At 47.0% G+C, this 20,228-nt stretch overlaps 2 protein-coding genes across 3 annotated transcripts in view; one reads left to right on the top strand and one right to left on the bottom strand.

Moving 5' to 3' along the window:
- The window catches only part of LOC137094726 (mitochondrial import inner membrane translocase subunit TIM16-like), an 80,245-nt gene that overhangs the window by 26,512 nt on the left and 33,505 nt on the right, over positions 1 to 20,228 (bottom strand). The window lies entirely within an intron of this gene.
- LOC132782062 (vasorin) lies at positions 1,169 to 20,118 on the top strand. Its single transcript, XM_060786723.2, has 3 exons — positions 1,169 to 1,281; positions 16,481 to 16,603; positions 17,680 to 20,118. The coding sequence occupies exon 3, from the start codon at positions 17,689 to 17,691 to the stop codon at positions 19,702 to 19,704; it is 2,016 nt and encodes a 671-aa protein (XP_060642706.2). The 5' UTR covers positions 1,169 to 1,281; positions 16,481 to 16,603; positions 17,680 to 17,688; the 3' UTR covers positions 19,705 to 20,118.

The raw sequence follows: 20,228 nt of genomic DNA, 5'->3' as shown, positions 1-20,228 counted from the left end.
ACTTGGGCCCAGAATGGTCTGCCAAAGAAGGCCAGTGTCTCTGACAATAATAATATTATTTCTTACCCAATAATAATAATAATAATAATAATAATATCTTACCCCAATAATAATAACTTATAATAATAATACTTTTTACCCCAATAATAATAATAATAATATCTTACAATAATAATAATAATAATTTCTTGCCCCAATAATAATATCTTATAATAATAATGTCTTACCCCAATAATAATAATAATAATAATATCTTACAATAATAATAATAATAATTTCCTACCCCAATAATAATATCTTACCCCAATAATAATAATAATAATTTCTTACCCCAATAATAATAATAATAATATCTTACAATAATAATAATATCTTACAATAATAATAATAATTTCTTGCCCCAATAACAATATCTTATAATAATAATGTCTTACCCCAATAATAATAATAATATCTTACAATAATAATAATTTCTTACCCCAATAATATCTTACAATAATAATAATAATAATAATAATTTCTTGCCCCAATAATAGTATCTTATAATAATAATGTCTTACCCCAATAATAATAATTTCTTACCCCAATAATAATAATAATAATAATAATATCTTATAATAATAATATCTTACCCTAATAATAATAAAAATATCTTACCCCAATAATAATTTCTTACCCCAATAATAATTCTTATAATAATAATAATAACTTATTACCCCAATAATAATAAATAACATTGATAATAATATCTTACCATAATAATAATTTCTTATCCCAACAATAGTAATAATAATAGTAATTGTTTTTTCATGTTGCGCAAAGGATGCAGGCTTTAATGTTTCGGGTTCAAAGTTGTGGGATACATAAAATGACTGTGTCCAGTCCTCTTGGCATACATTTATTGACAGTAACATTTTTTTCATTCCCTCTAGTCCAGGCATGGGCAAACTTGGGCCCTCCAGGTGTTTTGGACTTCAACTCCCACAATCCCTAACAGATTTTGAAAGTTGACGTCCAAAACACCTGGAGGGCTGAAGTTTGTCCCTGCCTGTGTACTACACTGGAATGGATGCAGTTTGGTTTCAGGGAGGGAGGGATCCTGAAAGCCGTGGCCCCGCCCCTTCTCCTAACCCCGCCCACCAGTACAGAAGCCCCGCCCCCTCCTGATCCTCCTCCACCTCCTCCTGCCTTTGGAGGCGAGAGGCACGGGCTCCAGAGCGGACGGAGGGAAGAGGGTCTCCTGGGCCGGGGTTCTCCCCCCGAAAGGAAGGAGGCCTGAAGGTGAGAGCCCCCTCCCTTCCTCCAGCATCGGGTCCCCTATTAAATGGGAGGGAAGCTGCTTCTGAGACTGGGACACAATGCAACTCCATCAGAAACTAGAGTCAAGAAGAGTCCCCATCTCTGGAGTTTGAATGGCCATCTGCCGGGAGGGGTCGGGTGGTGCTCTCCTCAATGGCAGGCATGGGGAGGCTGTTTGGGACCCCTTCCAACTCTAGATCTCTCTCATCCATTCTCTTTCCCAGTGTTAGCTATGGCTAGATGGCCATCTGTCGGGAGGGGTCGAATTGTGTCTTCCTGTTTGGCAGAAATGGGGTTGCCCTTGGGTGTCTTCCAACTATTATTAAGCAGGTGCTGGGAGTGCTTTGCCTGGAAGAAAGGGGTTGGACTGGATGGCCTTTGGGGGACCCTTCCAACTCTAGGATTCTATCATTTAGGGCCAACTTGGGCCTTCTAGGGGTTTTGGACTCCAACTCCCATCATTCCTGACAGCCTCAGGCCCTTTCCTTTTCCCCCTCAGCCACTTAAGCGGCTGAGGGGGAAAAGGAAGGGGCCTGAGGCTGTCAGGAATGGTGGGAGTTGGAGTCCAAAGAACCTAGAAGGCCCAAGTTGGCCCAGGCCTGTCCTAGAGTCTCATTGTGATCGGCACACTGGGTGCAGCGCCTAAAGACCTTGGCCTGCACTTAAAAACAATCAGCGCTGACAAAATTACTATCTGTCAGCTACAAAAGGCCACCATAATAATCATAATAATGCAAAGACTCGGCCCAATGGTCCCAGTGATGCTCAGCACACTGGGTGCGGCACCTAAAGACCTCGGCCTGCACTTAAACACAATCGGCACTGACAAAATTACTATCTGCCACCCTACTCGGATCTGCACACCTTTTTTGCTGATACATCACATAGTCCGAGACACTGATGTGTGATCCAATACAACAGCCAGCATAGTGATCTTGTTTGCTGTGTGCTAGTCTCGTTATGTATCAAATAATAATAATAACAACAACAACATTTGCTCTCTTTGATTTTAAGCAGAGTCGGGGATGGCCATCTGTCAGGAAGGTTTTGATGGTGCCTTGATTCATAGCAGAGGGGGGTTGGATTGGATGGGATCCACATCTAGGATTCGATGGTATTATTATCATCATCATCAATAATAATAATGACGATGATGATTAACATGGGCTGGATGGCCATCTGTCAGGAGGGCTTTGAATGTGTCTTCCCATATGGCAGAAGGGGGAGGGATTGGATGGCATTTGGGGATCCCTCCCAACTAGTGATATACAGACTATTCGGGAGTGAACTCTCTTTCTCTGGAGGATTTCAAGTAGAGTCCAAATGGCCATCTGTTGGGAGGGCTTTGAATGTGTCTTCCCATATGGCAGAAGGGGGAGGGACTGGATGGCATTTGAGGATCCCTTTCGATTAGTGATATATAGACTATTTGGGCGTGAACTCTGGAGGATTTCAAGGAGATGGCTATCTGTCAGGAGGGATTGGATGGTGCCTTCCTGTCTGGAAAAAGGTGGTTGGGATTGGATAGGGTCCAACTCTAGGATTCTAGGGTATTATTATTATCACCATCATCAATAATATTGATGATAGTGATAATAATAATACCCTAGAATCCTAGAGTTGATGATGACTATTGATGATGACTATAATATTGATGATGACTATAAGCATAGGCTGAATGGCCATCTGTCGGGAGGGCTTTGAATGTGTCTTTCCCTATGGCAGAAGGGGGAAGAACTGGATGGCATTTGGGGATCCCTTTCAATTAGTGATATATAGACTATTTGGGCGTGGACTTTGGAGGATTTCAAGCAGATGGCTATCTGTCAGGAGGGATTTGATGGTGCCTTCCTGTCTGGAAGAAGGTGGTTGGGATTGAATGGGTCAAACTCTAGAATTCTATGGTATTATTATTATTATCACCATCATCAATAATAATGATTATGACGATAAGCATAGGCTGGATGGCCATCTGTCGGGAGAGCTTTGAATGTGTCTTCCCATATGGCAGAAGGGGGAGGGATTGGATGGCATTTGAGGATCCCTTTCAATTAGTGATATATAGACTATTTGGGCGTGGACTCTGGAGGATTTCAAGGAGATGGCTATCTGTCGGGAGGGATTGGATGGAGCCTTCCTGGAAGAAGGTGGTTGGGATTGAATGGATCAAACTCTAGAATTCTATGGTATTATTATTATTATCACCATCATCAATAATAATGATTATGACGATAAGCATAGGTTGGATGGCCATCTGTTGGGAGGGCTTTGAATGTGTCTTCCTAACTGGAAGAAGGTACCTTCCTGACTGAAAGAAGGTGGTTGGGATTGGATGGGATCCAACTCTAGGATTCTATGGGATCATCATCATCATCATCATCATCATCAATAATAATAATGATGATGACGATAAGCATAGGTTGGATGGCCATCTGTCAGGAGGGCTTTGAATGTGTCTTCCCCTATGGCCGAAGAGGAAGGGACTGGTTGGCAATTTGGGGGGTCCCTTTGAACTAGTGATATATGAACTCTCTTTCTCTGGAGGATTTCAAGTAGATGGCTATCTGTCGAGAGGGATTGGATGGTGCCTTCCTGTCTGGAAGAAGGTGGTTGGGATTGAATGGGGTGCAACTCTAGGATTCTATGATATCATTATCATCATCAATAATAATAATGATGATGATTACAAGGTTAGGGTGGATGCCCATCTGTCAGGAGGGCTTGGATGGTGCCCTCCATCCTTCCATCCTTCCTTCCTCGTTCTCTCCTTCCTTCCCTGCCTGACTGCATAAACCAGTTGGCATTACCTCTGCCGTCCCTCCCTTTTGCTTCCTTGTCAAGCAGTTTTTCTGGCTCTTTAAAACCCCAAAGCTTCGGCACAGAGGCAATCATTAAGTCTTCCCGGAACACCCCCCCCCCCCCGAAACAGCTATGGAAGTGGGTGCATCTGCACTGCAGATTTAATGCGGTTTGGCACCACTTTTAATTGCCCTTGGCAAGGTCTTCAGCCTCCTCTTCTGCTGCCTCAACCACAATGCAAATACAATATCCCAAACCATAGACAGGCATCATTCAACAGTGTAGATCAGGAATAGGCAAACTTGGGCCCTCCAGGTGTTTTGGACTTTGACTCCCACCATTCCTAACAGCCTCGGGCCCCTTCCAAAGGAAGGGGCCCGAGGCTGTTAGGAATGGTGGGAGTCGAAGTCCAAAACACCTGGAGGGCCCAAGTTTGCCCATGCCTGGTGTAGATGCAGCCAGGGTTGGATCTGCCCAGGTCTACATGTGGAGAAGGGAGCCCTCCCGTAATTGCACAGCGTTTAATTGGCTGGTTAATTGAATTGGCGCAAAAATAAAAGTACAGGAGGAAAGAACCTGCCCAACCGCTTTGACGTCTTATTCCTTGCCTAAGAAGGCCTTATGACATTTGCAATCCCTTGAAAGCCGGTTTTCAGCGCGTCATGGGGCCTCAGTCTTCACAAGGCAGATTTAGGACTACAAAACCCAGCATGCCTCGCCCTCCGCCAGGGCTCCCCAATGCAGGACTTTTGCACAAGTCACAAAAATAGCATTCCGGGACCTTATTTACATTGGCAGCTTTGCAGCAACCCTGTGACCCTGACCCTTGTAAGTGTAGACTACTGTTCTACACTTTGTTTAAACTATTCTGTGTTTAATTCTATTTTAATGTTTATTTGTGGTAGGTTGTAATTTGGACTTTTTGTAGTGTTGTGAGCTGCTCTGAGTCTCCTTTAAGAGAAGAAAGTGGGAAATAATAACAATATATTATAATATTATTATTGTATTTATTATTTTATTATTATTATTATTATTATTATTATTATTATTATTACTACTACTACTATGTGTTGTCAAAGACTTTCATGCTCTGAGTCTCCTTTAAGAGAAGAAAGTAGGAAATAATAATAATACATTATATTATATTATTATATAATGTAATATCATTATATTATATTATTATATAATATAATATATTATATTATTATTGTATATTTATTATTATTATGTGTTGTCGAAGGCTTTCATGCTCTGAGTCTCCTTTAAGAGAAGAAAGTAGGAAATAATAATACTAATACATTATATTATATTATAATTGAATATTTATTATTATTATTATGTGTTGTCAAAGGCTTTGAGTATGAAAGCCTCCTTTAAGAGAAAAAAAACGGGAATAAAATAATACATTATATTATATTATTGTATAAAATAATATATTATTATTGTATATTTATTATTATTATGTATTGTCGAAGGCTTTCATGCTCTGAGTCTCCTTTAAGAGAAAAAGGTAGGAAATAATAATAATAATAATAATACATTATATTATAATATATTATTATTGTATATTTATTATTATTATGTGTTTTTGAAGGCTTTCATTTTCTGAGTCTCCTTTAAGAGAAGAAAGCGGGAATAATAATAATACAATCTATTATATTATAATATATTATTATTGTATATTATTATTATTATTATTATTATTATTATTATTATTATTATGTGCTGTTGAAGGTTTACATGGCCAGAATCACTGGGTTGCTGTGCATTTTCCGAATGTATGACCATGTTCCAGAAGCATTCTCTCCTGACGTTTTGCCCACATGTATGGCAGGCATCCTCAGTTGTGAGGTTTGTTGGAAACTGAGCAAGTGGGGATTATATATCTGTGGAAAGTCCAGGGTGGGAGAAAGAACTCTTCTTTGTTTGAGGCAACTGTGAATGTTACAAATGGCCACTTTGATTCGCATTGAATGGCCTTGCAGCTTCAAAGCCTAGCTGCTTCCTGCCTGGGGGAATCCTTTGTTGGGAGGTATTAGCTGGCCCTGATTGTTTCCTCTCTGGAATTCCCTTGAGTGTTAAGTTGTTTCTTCCACGCTGGACATTCCACAGATATATAAACCCCACTTGCCTAGTTTTCAACAGACCTCACTACCTCTGAGGATGCCTGCCATAGATGTGGGCGGAACGTCAGGAAAGAATGCTTCTGGAACATGGCCATACATCCTGGAAAACTCACAGCACCCTATTATTATTATATTTTAAAGCTTTAAGCTGCTCTGACTCCCATATCAGCAGATAAAATAAGCCAATACAATAGAGGCGGCTGCATGGATTCAAATGGCAAGAAAAGATATCTCCAAATAAACATTAGGAAGAACTTCCTGAAAGTTGGAGAGGCTTGACAGTAGATTATGCTGCCAGGAAAGTCTCATTCTCTGGAGGTTGTTAAGCAGAGCCTGGAAGGCCATCTGTTGGGAGGGCTTTGATTGTGTCCTTCTGCATAGGAGAAGGGGGTTAGACTACATGACATTTGGGGTCCCTTTCCTACTGTAGTGTAATACTGACTGCCATGATGTCCAGTGGAGTCTCTTTCTCTGGAGGTTTTGAAAGAAAGGCTGGTTGGCCCTCTGTCGGGAGGGATCGGATTGTGTCATTCTATGTGGCAGAAGGGGCTGGACTAGATGGTCTCCTTTAGAGGCTCCTCCCAACTTGGGGTGCTGTGGCTTTGCTTCCCTTTGGGCTCACCTGCCCCCCCCCCCCCCCCCCCAATACAGAGAACCAGAAAGGCAGCCATGGCCTCATGGCCTTGGAATGCGCAGGAGAGAGACGGAGATGGGGAAAGAGAGGCCTTCTTGCACATTATGCACATTGTGTGTCAGGGAAACGGAGGTGCAGACTCCCCTCCCACGCTCCTGCTGCTGCCGCCATTGGCTCCCAATCCCTGGGATCAGTTTCCTTTTTGGAAAGGAGCCTGCCTTAGCTCTTTCCCTCCTCCTCCTCCTCCTCAGCACCTGAAAGCGGGGGGGGGGGGGGTATAAAGTCACTACCATTGTGTACTGCCAGGACTTTTGAAGCTTTTAAGCAGAGGCTGGATGGCCATCTGCCGAGAGGGCTTTGATTTTGATTTTCCTGCCAGGGAGAAAGAAAAGAGTTGGACTGGATGCCCCTTGGGGGTCTCTTCCAATTCTAGCATTCAATAATGATGATGACGATGCAGGGGCTTTGTGCTTTTCCTGCCTGGCAGAAGGGGGTTGGATTGGATGCCCTTTGGGTCTCTTACAACTCTAGCATTCTATTACTACTACTACTACTACTACTACTACTACTATTATTAAGCACAGGCTGGATGACCATCTGTCAGAAGGGCTTTGCTAGTGCTTTTCCTGCCTGGCAGAAGGGGGTTGGACTGGATGTCCTTTGGGGGTTTCTAAGAACTCTGGCATTCTGTTGTTGTTGTTGCTGTCAAGCAGAGGCTAGATGGCCATCTGTCAGGAGGGCTTTGATAGTGCTTTTCCTGTCTGGCAGAAGGGGGCTGGACTGGATGCCATTTGGGGGTCTCTTACAACTCTGGCATTCTGTTGTTGTTGTTGTTGTTGTTGTTGTTGTTAAGTAGATGCTAGATGGCCATCTGTCAGGAGGGCTTTGATAGTGCTTTTCTTGCCTAAAAGAAGGGTTTGGCCTGGATGCCCTTTGGAGTCTGTTACAACTCTGGCATTCTATCATTATTGTTGTTGTTGTTTTTGCTGTTACTGTTAAGCAGAGGCTATATGGCCATCTGTCAGGAGGGCTTTGATCGTGCTTTTCCCATCTGGCAGAAGGGGGTTGGACAGGATGTCCTTTGGGGGTCTCTTACAAATTTTGAATTCTCTTTTTGTTGTTGTTGTTGAGCAGAGGCTGCATGGCCATCTGTCAGGAGGGCTTTGATAGTGCTTTTCCTGCTTGGCAGAAGGGGATTCAGTTGGTCAGTGGTCAAGGTGCAGGGGCAGAAGGAGGGTCAGCTATTGTCCTGGTAGTGGCCGAGGTGGACATTAGGCTAGGGGAAATGCCACTGCTTTTGGTTCAATGAGCCACCAGGAAAGGCGGGTAAGAAGAAATAATAATAATAATAATAATAATAATAATAATAATAATAATAATAATAATAATAATAAATCACACAGTCTTAGACACTTGGGAAGTGTTCGACTTGTGATTTTGTGATATGAAATCCAGCATATAGATCTCGTTTGCTGTGACATACTGTGTTTTTGTGTCAGTAAAATAATAATACAATAAAAATAACAACAAGCCAGTCAAGGTGTTCCCAGTGATGATCGGTACACTGGGTGCAGTGCCTAAAGACCTTGGCCTGCACTTAAACACAACTGGTGCTGACAAAATTACCATCTGTCAGCTGCAAAACGCCACCCTACTGGGATCTGCGCACATTATTCACCGATACATCACACAGTCCTAGACACTTGGGAAGTGTCCGACGTGTGATTCAATACAACAGCCAGCAGAGTGACCTTGTTCACTGTGTACTAATCTTGTTGTGTTTCAAATAATAATACAACAATGATAATAACGCTATGTCACAAAATTTGGAAAAAAAATCTGTTCTTGGTTTGAAGGTGATATTTCCTGTTTAGTTGTGCGTCCCTTACTTTGAAAGAAGTTGTTCTACTCCAGAAACTTTGTGTTTTTTTTGTGTGTGTCACAAACTTTGTTGAATGGGTTGAGACTCTGTGAGATGCTCATTGAAAAACTAGAGCAAGATGTGCTGCTGCAGGATGTCCCTCCCGCAAAAACGAAGTGTTTACAGTTTAATAAACTTTTCCCTTATTTTTTATGATAGAACCAATTAGGAAATGACATTTATAACCCAGGAACAAAACTCGTATCACATAGTGTAATAACAATAACAGGCAGAGAGGGGCTTCTCAAGGCAGGCGAGGACAAAAGGGGTCCATGCCCTCCGTCTTCTTGGCTCCGGGTCACTCCCAGGCCCAAGCCTTCCTCCTTCTTGTCTTCCAGCCCATCGAAGGATCCCTCCCTGCTGCATAATGGCAAGCTGTCTCTCTCTGCGGTGTGACCCTAATTGCTGCCCCTCTGTCCCCACCCGCAAGGCACAAAGTGGGTGAGGCTGAACGCAGGGGGCTTTCTAGCACCCTAAATAACCCTGCCAGGAAAGGACATCATCATCACCATCAAGTGCAAGAGGAGATGATGGCTCAGCCACTGCCCATCCTTGTCCCTGCTTCCCCACAAGGACAGCCCGCAATTAGTGGTGGCAGCGACCGCAGTGGGACGAACCCTGGCACCGCCTGCCCCTGACCCCAGCAAGCGGGGACGGTAATTGAAGGGCCGGCAGACGCTGCTCGGCAGGCCGCAGACACGTTGGCAGCAGGAAGTGCTTCCTTCCTCCCTTCCCAGAAATCCAAGGAAGGGAGGCAAGATGGGAAGACAGGGGCACACCAAAGGCCATCTAGTCCAGCCCCTTTCTACAGCAAAGGATTTGTGGCTGCCTGGCCTCTGTTTGGTTACCTCCGATGAAGGAGAGAGTCCACTGCCCACCCTCAGTGTATACTACAGAGACCTTGCTCTCAGTATATACTATGGACATCTATGGTGGCATAAGGAAACCTTAGCTCCCAGAACATACTATGGAGGCCCAAAGTGGCATATACAATATAGATATATTGCAGCATATACTATCTATAGTGTCATACACAGTGGGATCTGTGGTGGTACATACTACCAAGGCCTATTGTGGCATACACTACCAAGGGCTATATGATATACACTATGGAGGTTTATGGTGGCATATACTACAGAAGCCTAGGATGGCACATACGACAGAGGCTTATGGTGGCATATACTATGCAAGCTTAGGGCGATACATATTATGGAGGTTAATAGTGGTATACACTATAGAGGTTTATGGTGGCATATACTATGGAAGTCTATGGTATAATATACTATGGAGGCTTATGGTAGCATATACTATGGAGGCTTGCGGTGGCATATACGTACTATGGAGGCCTATGGTGGCATATACTATGGAAGTCTGTGGTGGCATATACTATGGAGGCTTATGGTAGCATGTACTATGGAGGCTTATGGTAGCATATACGTACTATGGAGGCCTATGGTGGCATATACTATGGAGGCCTATGGTGGCATATACTACAGAGGCTTAGGGTGGTATATACTACAGAGGGCTGTGGTGGCATATACTGCAGAGATTTATGGTAGCATATACTATGGAGACTATAGGCCTTGATAGTATATGCCACCATAAATCACCATAGTATATGTCACCAAGGGCCTCCATTGTACATGCCAAAGGACTCGGGCACAAAGAACCCCTGACAAGCAAAGCAGTAAGAGGGCGACCATAGGGAGCGCTGCAGAGCCGTGGGGGCCCTGAGACCCCCTCTCTTCTTGCCCAGAGGCATCTCCCGTCAAGGCCTGGGGCAGCTCCCCTTTTTGCAAGGCTGAAAGGGAGAGTGAAACCTAAGTACAAAGCATGGCCCCCTCCTCCTTGGCAGCGCCAGGGACCCCAGGTGTTTCCAATGCAATAATTCCGGAGCCGTCTCCAGACGTCTTTTTTGGGGGGTGAGGGGCTGCATTTCAAGGAAGGAAGGAATGCTGTGGGCGGGAAGGGAGCCTCTGAAGTACTGCCAGCCCCCTTTAAGGAGGGGATTCTTTTAAAATAGCGGCTGCATCTTGGGAGCAGATGGGGCATGGGGGGTTGGGAGGGGGTCCCAAAGGCTCAAACCCCTGGTATGTGTTAGCTTTGTGTATCTCTATTTCTTCTATCTATCTATCTATCTATCTATCTATCCATCCATCCATCCATCTATTTATCTATCATAGAATCCCAGAGCTAGAAAGGACCCCAAGGGTCATCCAGTCCAATTGCCTTTTGCCAGGAAGAACATCATCCAATCCCTCCCAACAGATGGCCACCCCACCTATCACAGAATAATAGAATCCTAGAGCTGGAAGGGACTCCCAAGAAGCCCTCCAGTCCAACTCTGTTCTGCCAGGCATAGACACAGAGGTCCATCCAGCCTCAGTGTAATAGTAGTAGTAGTAGTAGTAGTAGTAGTAGTAGTAATATAGAATCATAGAATCCTAGAGCCAGAAAGGACCCCAAGAGACAGCCTATCCAACCCTCTTGTGCCACGACAGCCTATCCAACCCTCTTGTGCCCTCCTGAAAGATCACCATCCAACCTGAGTTAGAAGAGACTTCAACAAAGGCCCTCCAGTCCAGTCCTCTTCTGCAAGGCATGGACACAACACAATCCCTCCCAACAGAGGGCCATCTAGCCCCTGCTTAAAATAATGATAATAGCAATAACAACAATAACAACAATAACAACAAATTGCCACAGAATTCTAGAGTTCGAAAGGACCCCAAGGGCCATCCAGTCCAGCCCCCTTTTGCCAGGAAGGAGGACACCATGTGATCCCTCCCAACAGATGGTCAGCCATGCAGCCACCAAATCCTAGAGTTGTAAAGGATGCCAAAGGTCATCCAGTCCAACCCCGTTCTGCTGTACAGGAAGACATTCTCAAAAGGCACCTCAATAGAGAGGGCCTGCAGCCCTGCCAGGAAAGCAGGGAGGCAGCCAAGGGGCTCGTGTTTGGGTTGACTTTGGCATGAGGGAGGATCTGATGTGGATTAGAGGCCTTGGATGTCACCGCAGGCAAGGCTGGCGGAGGGGCAAGGTGCCAGTTCAAGCTGGGTCTGGGCTGAGCCAGAGGCCTGGAAAGTATGCACATCCTGCACTTAGTGGGGAAGAATTTCCCCTTTCTTTCTTTCCTTCTTTCTTTACTGAACCGTGACTCTGGAGGCCAGGGTTTGAATCTACATTCAGCCGTGGAAACCGGGGGATTCTGGGAGTTGCCGTCCAAAAAGTGTCTTTGCAAAAAGCACAGGCCCCTGGCTCTTTGAATAATGAGCTTTGAGAAAAAAGGGGGGCAGCCAACCTCCTAGCCATTTAATTCCCTCTCGCCTTTGGATAATATCAGGTTGGCCATTGAGAAGAACGCAACTCAGTGCATTTATTTAGGAAGAAGGCTGCTAGGAGCTGCAAAAGGCAAGCTCTAGGTGGAAGGCAGCCTTCAAGGTCATCCCGTCTATCCCACACTTTCTGTCAGGCAGGAGGACACAATCTAATCCCTCCCACCCGATGGCCATTCAGTCTCTGCTTATAGACTCAAATAAATCCCAGTGTTGGAAGGGGCCTCCAAAGGCCATTTTGTTCAACTGCCTTCTGCCTAGCAGGAAAAGACACAATCCAAACCCTCTAGACAGATTGCCATCTAGCCTCTGCTTCAAGACCTCCAGAGAAAGAGACCCCCCAACAGGTCTACATTCCAAGAGAGGAAGGGGCCTCCAAAGGCCATCTAGTCCAACCCCTTCTGTCTGGCAGGAAAAGACACAATCCAAGCCCTCTAAACAGAGACCCCAACTGATCCAAAGGCCATCTAGTCCAACCCCTTCTGCCTGACAGAAAAAAACACAATCCAAGCCCTCGGGACAGAGACCCCAACTGATCTACATTCCAAGAGAGGAAGGGGCCTCCAAAGGGCATCTAGTCGAATATTTTTGAGTCTTAATGCACCATCGAATCTAACGCACACCTCAATTTTCAAAAACCCTAAAATTAAAAAAAGTTTTTGCTGCTGAATGTAATACACAAAAAGTGTCCTCTTTGTAATTTGGCCCCAAAAGCTGCACATTGCGGTTGCTGCCTGCTTAGAATTTCTTTGTTGTAAACAAAAATATTTGGATGCCAAAGCTTCCAGGGACAGAAAAAAAAACCTTGGGGTGCATCTATGTTGCAGAATGAATCCACTCTCATTGCTTTTTTCAATGCTGTGGAGTTGTGTAGTTTTGCAAGGCCTTGAGTCTTTTCTGCCAATCCCAGGACTGCATAGCATTGAGACATGGTAATTTAATTTGAGATGAGGACCCTCAAAGAGGAGCTCCAGGTACAGTTCCTGAAGCAGCTTCCCCTTTTGCTTTGACTCAACACTAAGATTACGGTACAACGCAAATCTAGTGCGCACCCTAATTTTGGCATTTAACCAAAAAAGTGACCATTGGATTTGAGAAAATGGGGTGCATTTTCCGCCCCAGCTTTAATAAAACTAAATGTGGAGCTTGAGATTCTTGGCTGGGGTGGCTGCAGCAACACAGTCCCCTTCCCAGTCCCCATCCAGGCAATCTTTTGAAACCGGACTCCGCTGACCCTGCAATCAGGGGGCCTCCTTCCCCATTGATCCCTGCCCATGAAGCACTCCAGGCCCCTCCAATAAGAGCAGGAGGAGGGGTCTGCCTCCTGCCCCACACCTGGCTCCCATTACCCAGGATGCCCCCCCCCATCTATCCATCAGAAAGGGCCCCACAAGCACGCCCCACCCACCTGGCAGGTCAAGGGTCCACAAGAGGGGAAAGGCTTGTATTAGAACTGAATTATTATCATTATTATAGATTCATCGAGTTAGAAAAGACCCCAATGGACCATTGGGGACAACTCCCTTCTGTCCAAGCCCTCCCAACATATGGCCATCCAGCCCTTTGCTCGATGGTCCCTCTCCTTTCATGAGAGGCCACTAGAGTTGGAAGGGAACCCCAAGGGTCATCTAGTCCAACCCCATTCTGCCATCTAACTTAGGTACAGCCCAAACATGTTGTTGTATATTTGTTCAGTCGCTTCCGACTCTTCGTTCCACGTCAGAGCCCCTTCAAGGTCAAGCCAATCCCTTCAATGATGACATCCATCCATCCATCTTGCCCTTGGTCGGCCCCTCTTCCTTTTTCCTTCCATTTCCCTCAGCATCATTGTCTTCTCCAAGCTTTGCTGTCTTCTCATTATGTGGCCAAAGCACTTCATCTTTGCCTCTAATATCCTTCCCTCCAATGAGCAGCCCGGCTTTATTTCCTGGAGGATGGACTGGTTGGATCTTCTCACGGTCCAAGGCACTCTCAGAATTTTCCTCCAACACCACAGTTCAAAAGTGTCTATCTTCCTTCGCTCAGCCTTCTTTATGGTCCAGCTCTCTCATCCATAGGTTACTACAGGGAATACTTTAACTATGTGGACCTTTGTTGCCTGTGTGATGTCTCTAATCTTCACTATTTTATCAAGATTGGCCCAAATATATCCAGGCTATATTTAAAGACGAAGGGAAATCCACTATCCTCCAAGGAAGCCCACCTTACAGTAGAATGGTAAAAAATGTGGCTGCAGGATCCGACCAAAGGCTTCACCTGCCTTTTGGGTCCAAATCCACTAAGAGCCCCTTCTCCTTTCTCTCTTTCTGTGTTTGCCTTTGCTCTTGTTGGTCCAGAACCAACTCCTCCTTCCTGCAAGGCAGCCTGGCCAAACTCCTGCCAAAAGGGGGGCCCCTCTCGGCCCCCTCCCTCCCTCCCTCCAGCTGCACATTCCAGACTTTATTACCTGTCTGCGTGATGCCGGTTTTGAAGAGGAGCCCCCCTCCCTCCCCAGCACGGCCTTGCTTCTTTCCCCAGAGATAATTAACTCCCTGATTAAAAGAGCTGACAGATGGGATCCTGGGGGGCAGAGAGGGAAGTAGAGGAGCCAGATAGATAAGGCCTCCAAGCCCCCCCCCCAAAAGCCCCCACTTTTAACTGGACTGGTCTTTCTGCCTCAAAGGGGGGCAAGACCTGCTGCCAGTCCCTTTGGCCACCCCAGTGGTGATGCCTTCCTTCTCTTCCTTTCTCTCTAGACATCCTTCTTTCCCTCCCTGTGCTTTTTGCCCTCTCCTTCCTTCCTTCCTTCCTTCCTTCCTTCCTTCCTTCCTTCCTTCACTTTCTATCCCTGTTCCTTCCTTCCTTCCTCTTTATATTTTCTGTCCACCCCTTCCTCCCTGTCTCTATACTTTCTCTCCCTTCACTCCCTCTTTCTCTCTACTTTCTCTTCCTTCCTCTCTATACTTTTTTCAATCGCTTCCTTCTTTCCTTCTATACTTCCTGCTCTTTCTTTCTTTCTTTCTTTCTTTCCTTCCCCTCTATACTTTCTTCCGTCGCTTCCTTCTATCCTTCTCTACTTTGTCCTTTCTTTCCTTCCTTCCCCTTTATATTGTCTTCCGTCGCTTCCTTCTACACTTCCTGCTCTTCCCCTCCTTCCTTCCTCTATAGTTTCTTCCGTCGCTTCCTTCTTTCCTTCTATACTTCCTGCCCTTTCTTTCCTTCCTTCCCCTCTATACTTTCTTCCATTGCTTCCTTCTTTCTTTCCATACTTCCTACCCTTTCTTTCCTTCCTTCCCCTCTTAGTTTCTTCCGTCACTTTCTTCTTTCCTTCTATACTTTGTCCTTTCCTTCCTTCCCCTCTATACTTTCTTCCGTCGCTTCCTTCTATACTTCCTGTCCTTTCTCTCCTTCCTTCCTCTGTAGTTTCTTCCGTCGCTTCCTTCTTTCCGTCCATATTTACTGCCCTTTATTTCCTTCCTTCCCCTCTATACTTTCTTCCATCGCTTCTTTCTTTCCTTCCATACTTCCTGCCCTTTATTTCCTTCCTTCCCCTCTACAGTTTCTTCCGTCGCTTCCTTCTATACTTCCTGCCCTTTCTTTCCTTCCTTCCCCTCTATACTAACTTTCTTTCCTTCCTCCCTTTCTTTCATGAAAAGTTACCTTACTTTATCTCCCATCATCCTCCAGGATATGTCCTGTCAGTTATAGTAGAAGTACATACTTCTTCTAAAGGCTGCCCGAGGAGTCTCACCTGACACCTATTTATTCTGATTTTGCTATTGTGTATATATACATATATTTATACGGCATTATTATTTTGAATTTTCCCCTGACCTTTGGAGGAGGAGGAGGAGGAAAGACTATGATGCAGAATGAGATCAGAAATGAGGTCAGCGCCTGGGGACTGTTTAGGTCTGCGGAAGATCTTCCTGATGCGAAGAGCTGTTTGATACTGGATTATGTGGGATGGAGTCTCCTTCCCCAGATGTTTTTAGCAGAGGCTCAATGGCCATCTGCCAGGAGGGCTTTGATTGTGCCTTCCTGCAGGGAAGAAGGAGGTTGGACTGAATGACCTCTACGGACTCCTTCTGCCTTTATGATTCTGTGATCTTCTGAGCAAATCTTCTCATCTAGCCATCTGGAAGCCTCTGCTGAAAAACCTCCAGAGGCTGAATGAAATTAGATTGTGGATTTCTGATGGAATGGGGTTGGTCTGGATGACCTTTGGGGTCTCTTCCAACTATAGGTTTTTATGGTTCAATTTATTACACTATTATGTCACACGATTTTTGTTCCTGAGTTATACATCTCATTTCCTAATTGTTTCTAGCATTAAAAAAGCATAGAAAAAGTTTATTAAACTGCAAAAACTTTTGTTTTGCAGGACATCTTGTAGCACATTTTGCAATCGTTTTCCAATGAATACCTGATCGAGACTCGACCAATTCAACCTAGTTTCTGGCAGCCACAAAAATGACGTTTCTGGAGTAGAACAACTACTTTCAAAGTAAGTACTACATAATTAAACAGGAAGAACATTTTCAAAACAGGAACAGAAAAAAATTCAAAGGACCAGTAAACACAATAGGAGAGGAAAGCTACAGTAGAGTTGTAAGGGGCACCCAGGGGCCATCTAGTCCACCCCCTTCTGCCAGGCAGGAAGGCACCACCCAGTCCCTCCCAAAAGAGGACCATCCAGTCTTAGTTTGTAGAATCATAGTCACATTGTTAGAAGGAGCACCCAAGGACCATCCAATCAATCCCCATTTGTCAGAAAGGAAGGCATCATTTATTTATTTATTTATTTGCTTTACTTCTATACCGCCTTTCTCAGCCGAAATGGCGACTCAAGGCGGTTTACATAATAAAGGTTATCACAACAATATCGAAAAAGGCAATTAAAACACATTATACATCATTGGATCCCTCCCGACAGGGTCATCAGGCATCTGCTTAGTAGCCTCAAGGCAGCACAACCCACTATCATATAGGAAGACCTCCTTTCTAATGTTTGGTGTAATCTCTTCTGCCATTGGGATCCAGGGCTGCATTGCATCTCTGGAGCAGCAGAAAGCAAGCCTTGCCCCCTTCTTCCTCAATGGGACCTCCTTTCCAATATTCAGACCTGCCTGTCATGTCTCTTTCTCTCAGCCTTCTCTTCTCTGAGCTGAACTTCCCCAGAGGGACTTCCGTCCATGTCAACACTATTGATGCTAGAATCACATTGGCCTTTTCAGCAGCCGCTTCACACAGTTGGCTTATGTATTATTATTATTATTATTATTATTATTATTATTATATTGTGTTCGGACTTCCTTCCATGTCAACATTATTGATGCTAGAATCACATTGGCCTTTCAGCAGTCACTTCACACAGTTGGCTTGTGTTCAGTTTGTGGTCTAGTAGTTCTCCTAAATCAGATCAGCATGGGACCCTGACCTCCCTTAATCTGAACATGCAGTCAAGAATCGCATAGGCTGTTTTAGCTGCTGCAAGACACTCTTTGCTCACGTTTAGACCCACTGGAACCCTCTCCCTGGATTGCTTTAAGGCCTCACTGGTCCCCTTCCTCTGTCTTGCAGGACACCGACATGGGGCTCTGGGGGCTGTGGGCCCTGCTCCCTCCGCTGCTGCTCCTGCTATCCTTGGGCCCCCCCACCGCTGCGCAGGGCTGCCCCGCTGGGTGCCAATGCAGCCAGCCCCGGACCGCCTTCTGTGTCTCTGGCCGGAGCCAGTCGGTGCCGCAGGGCCTCCCGCCGGAGACATCCAGCTTGTACCTCTTTGAGAACGGCATCCACACCTTGAGCCCGGAGAGCTTTGGGGGGCTTCCACCAGCCCTGCAGCTGCTGGACCTCTCCCAGAACCAGGTGGGGGTGCTGCCCCGGGGGCTTTTCATCCCGCTGCCCGCCCTCCGCAACCTGGACCTCTCTGCCAACCGCCTCCAGGTGGTGACCAATGAGAGCTTCCATGGCCTGCACCTCCTGGAACGCCTCTATCTGGACCGGAACCGCATCCGGAGTGTCCAGGAGGGGGCCTTGGATGCCCTGGAGACCCTCCTGGAGCTGAAGCTGCAGGACAACCTTCTGCAGGCCTGGCCCCCTTTGCACTTGCCAGCCCTCCTGCTGCTGGATCTCAGCAACAATCCGCTGACCGCTGCCCCCGAGCCCCATGCACTGCGAGGGGTGCCCAGTTTGGAGTCCCTCAAGGCGGCCGGACTGGGCCTGGAGCGGCTGGATGAGGGACTGCTGCATGGCCTGGGCAGTCTCCATGAGCTGGATCTCTCCCACAACCGCCTGGAGGCAGTGCCCTCAGAGGCCTTGCGGGGGCTGCCCGCCCTGACCAAACTCAGCCTGGCTGGCAATGTCCGCATCGCCCGGCTGCGGCCGGAGGACTTCCAGGACCTGGGCGGCCTCCAGGAGCTGGACCTCAGTGACCTCCGCTTGACTGCCTTGACCCCGGAGCTACTGGGTGCCTTCCCACGGCTCACGGCCCTGGCGGCCGCCCAGAACCCCTTCAACTGCCTCTGCCCCATGGCTTGGCTGGTGGCCTGGCTGGACGAAGGCAAGGCCTCGCTGAGGCGGCCAGAGGAGACCCGCTGCCACTTCCCCCCAAAGAACGCTGGCCGGACCCTCCTGGAGATGCGGTATGCAGACTTTGGCTGCCCCACGACGACGACAACAACCACCACCACCACCACCACCACGCAGAGGGCTACTACGGCCGAACCAGAGCTGGCCACAAGCAGCTTTGCCTTACTAGCATCCAGCACATTGAGTGCAAATGGCGGCCCCTCTCCCACGCCATCCCCCTTCCCGGAAGCCCCCCTCTGCCCCCTTGGGACCTGTCTCAATGGCGGCACTTGCCACCTGGGCACCGGAAACCACCTGGAGTGCCTCTGCTTGCCAGGCTTCGCTGGTTTGTTTTGTGAGAGCGAGGTCCAAGCAACGACAACAATGGCATCGTCATCCATCCCCGCAAATCCCTCACAGATGGCAGTGAAGGCCCTGCCAGGTGGCACCTCTCTTAATTTAGACCTGCAAAGCTATGTCCGTGCCAAGCCCTGGCTCAAGGGCCTGCGCCTGACCTACTGGAGTCTCTCCGGCCCTGAGAGGCGCCCCCTGACCCTGAAATTGCCAGCCTCACTGCCGGACTACACCCTGCGGGCCCTACGGCCCAATGCCTCCTACCAGCTCTGCCTGGGACCCCTGGGGGACAGAGAGGAGCAGGAGGAGCAGCTCTGTGCCGAGGCCCGGACCCTGCCCCTTGCAAGGAAGCAGCAACAGCAGCAACAAGGGGGGCCCTCCGATGGAGAGCCTCCCCTTGACCTGGCCATAGCTGTGGTCCCGGCCGCGGCTGCAGTCCTGCTCTTGGTGTCCGGGGCGGCAGCCATCTCCTTCTGTGTCCGGAGGAGGAGGAAGCAGCAGCGGAGCAAGCCCTCGGGCAAAGAAGGAGGCCAGGCCCCTCTCGGGCCCTTGGAGATGGAGGGGGTTCAGGCCGGGCCCCTGAAAGCACTCTCCACAAATGGCCTAGACCACCAGGCACCCCTTATGCCAGGAAGCAAGGCCACCCCAACATCCCAGAGGCCCCAGAGGCCTTCCTACTTTTAGGGGGGCCTTCCCATTGAGGCTTAACTTTGGATTCAGGCCAAACCCTGCCCCAGAGAAGCCCCTCTGCAAAAGCAACAAGGCAAGAGGGGCCCCTTCCTGCCCTGGCCACAAGGAGGTCCCCATCTGTTGTGGCCTCTTAAAGGGAAGATGAAGGAACAGGGGTCTCTTTTATTGGGAGGGGTGGAGGAGGAGGAAGAAGAGGGTGATGATGAAGAAACCCAGCCCAGTGGCTGCCCTCAAAGGGAAGGAAAGCTTTACAGACTTTGAGAGCATATTTATAAAACACAGGATTATTTCCCATTTCTTCTGGGAAAGCTTTTTGTTGTTGTTGTTCTAATACAGAGGTACTTTGTTTTGTAAAACCTGGCTATAAATGCCCCCCTTTTTGTACAAAAATAAAATGTTTGTACTGTGTATGTGTGTTTGTATCTCCGTGGGAGAGAGAGGGGCAGCGAAAATGAAGAGCCTTCTCTTTGTCCCCCAGGGATGTCCTGAGTGCAATGCCTTGGAGGAGCCCCGCAAAG

Source organism: Anolis sagrei, chromosome X (genome assembly GCF_037176765.1).
Source record: "Anolis sagrei isolate rAnoSag1 chromosome X, rAnoSag1.mat, whole genome shotgun sequence".
Taxonomy (NCBI): Eukaryota; Metazoa; Chordata; class Lepidosauria; order Squamata; family Dactyloidae; genus Anolis; species Anolis sagrei.
Note: the sequence above shows the minus strand (reverse complement) of the source record. Positions and strands in the feature narration are given on the sequence as shown.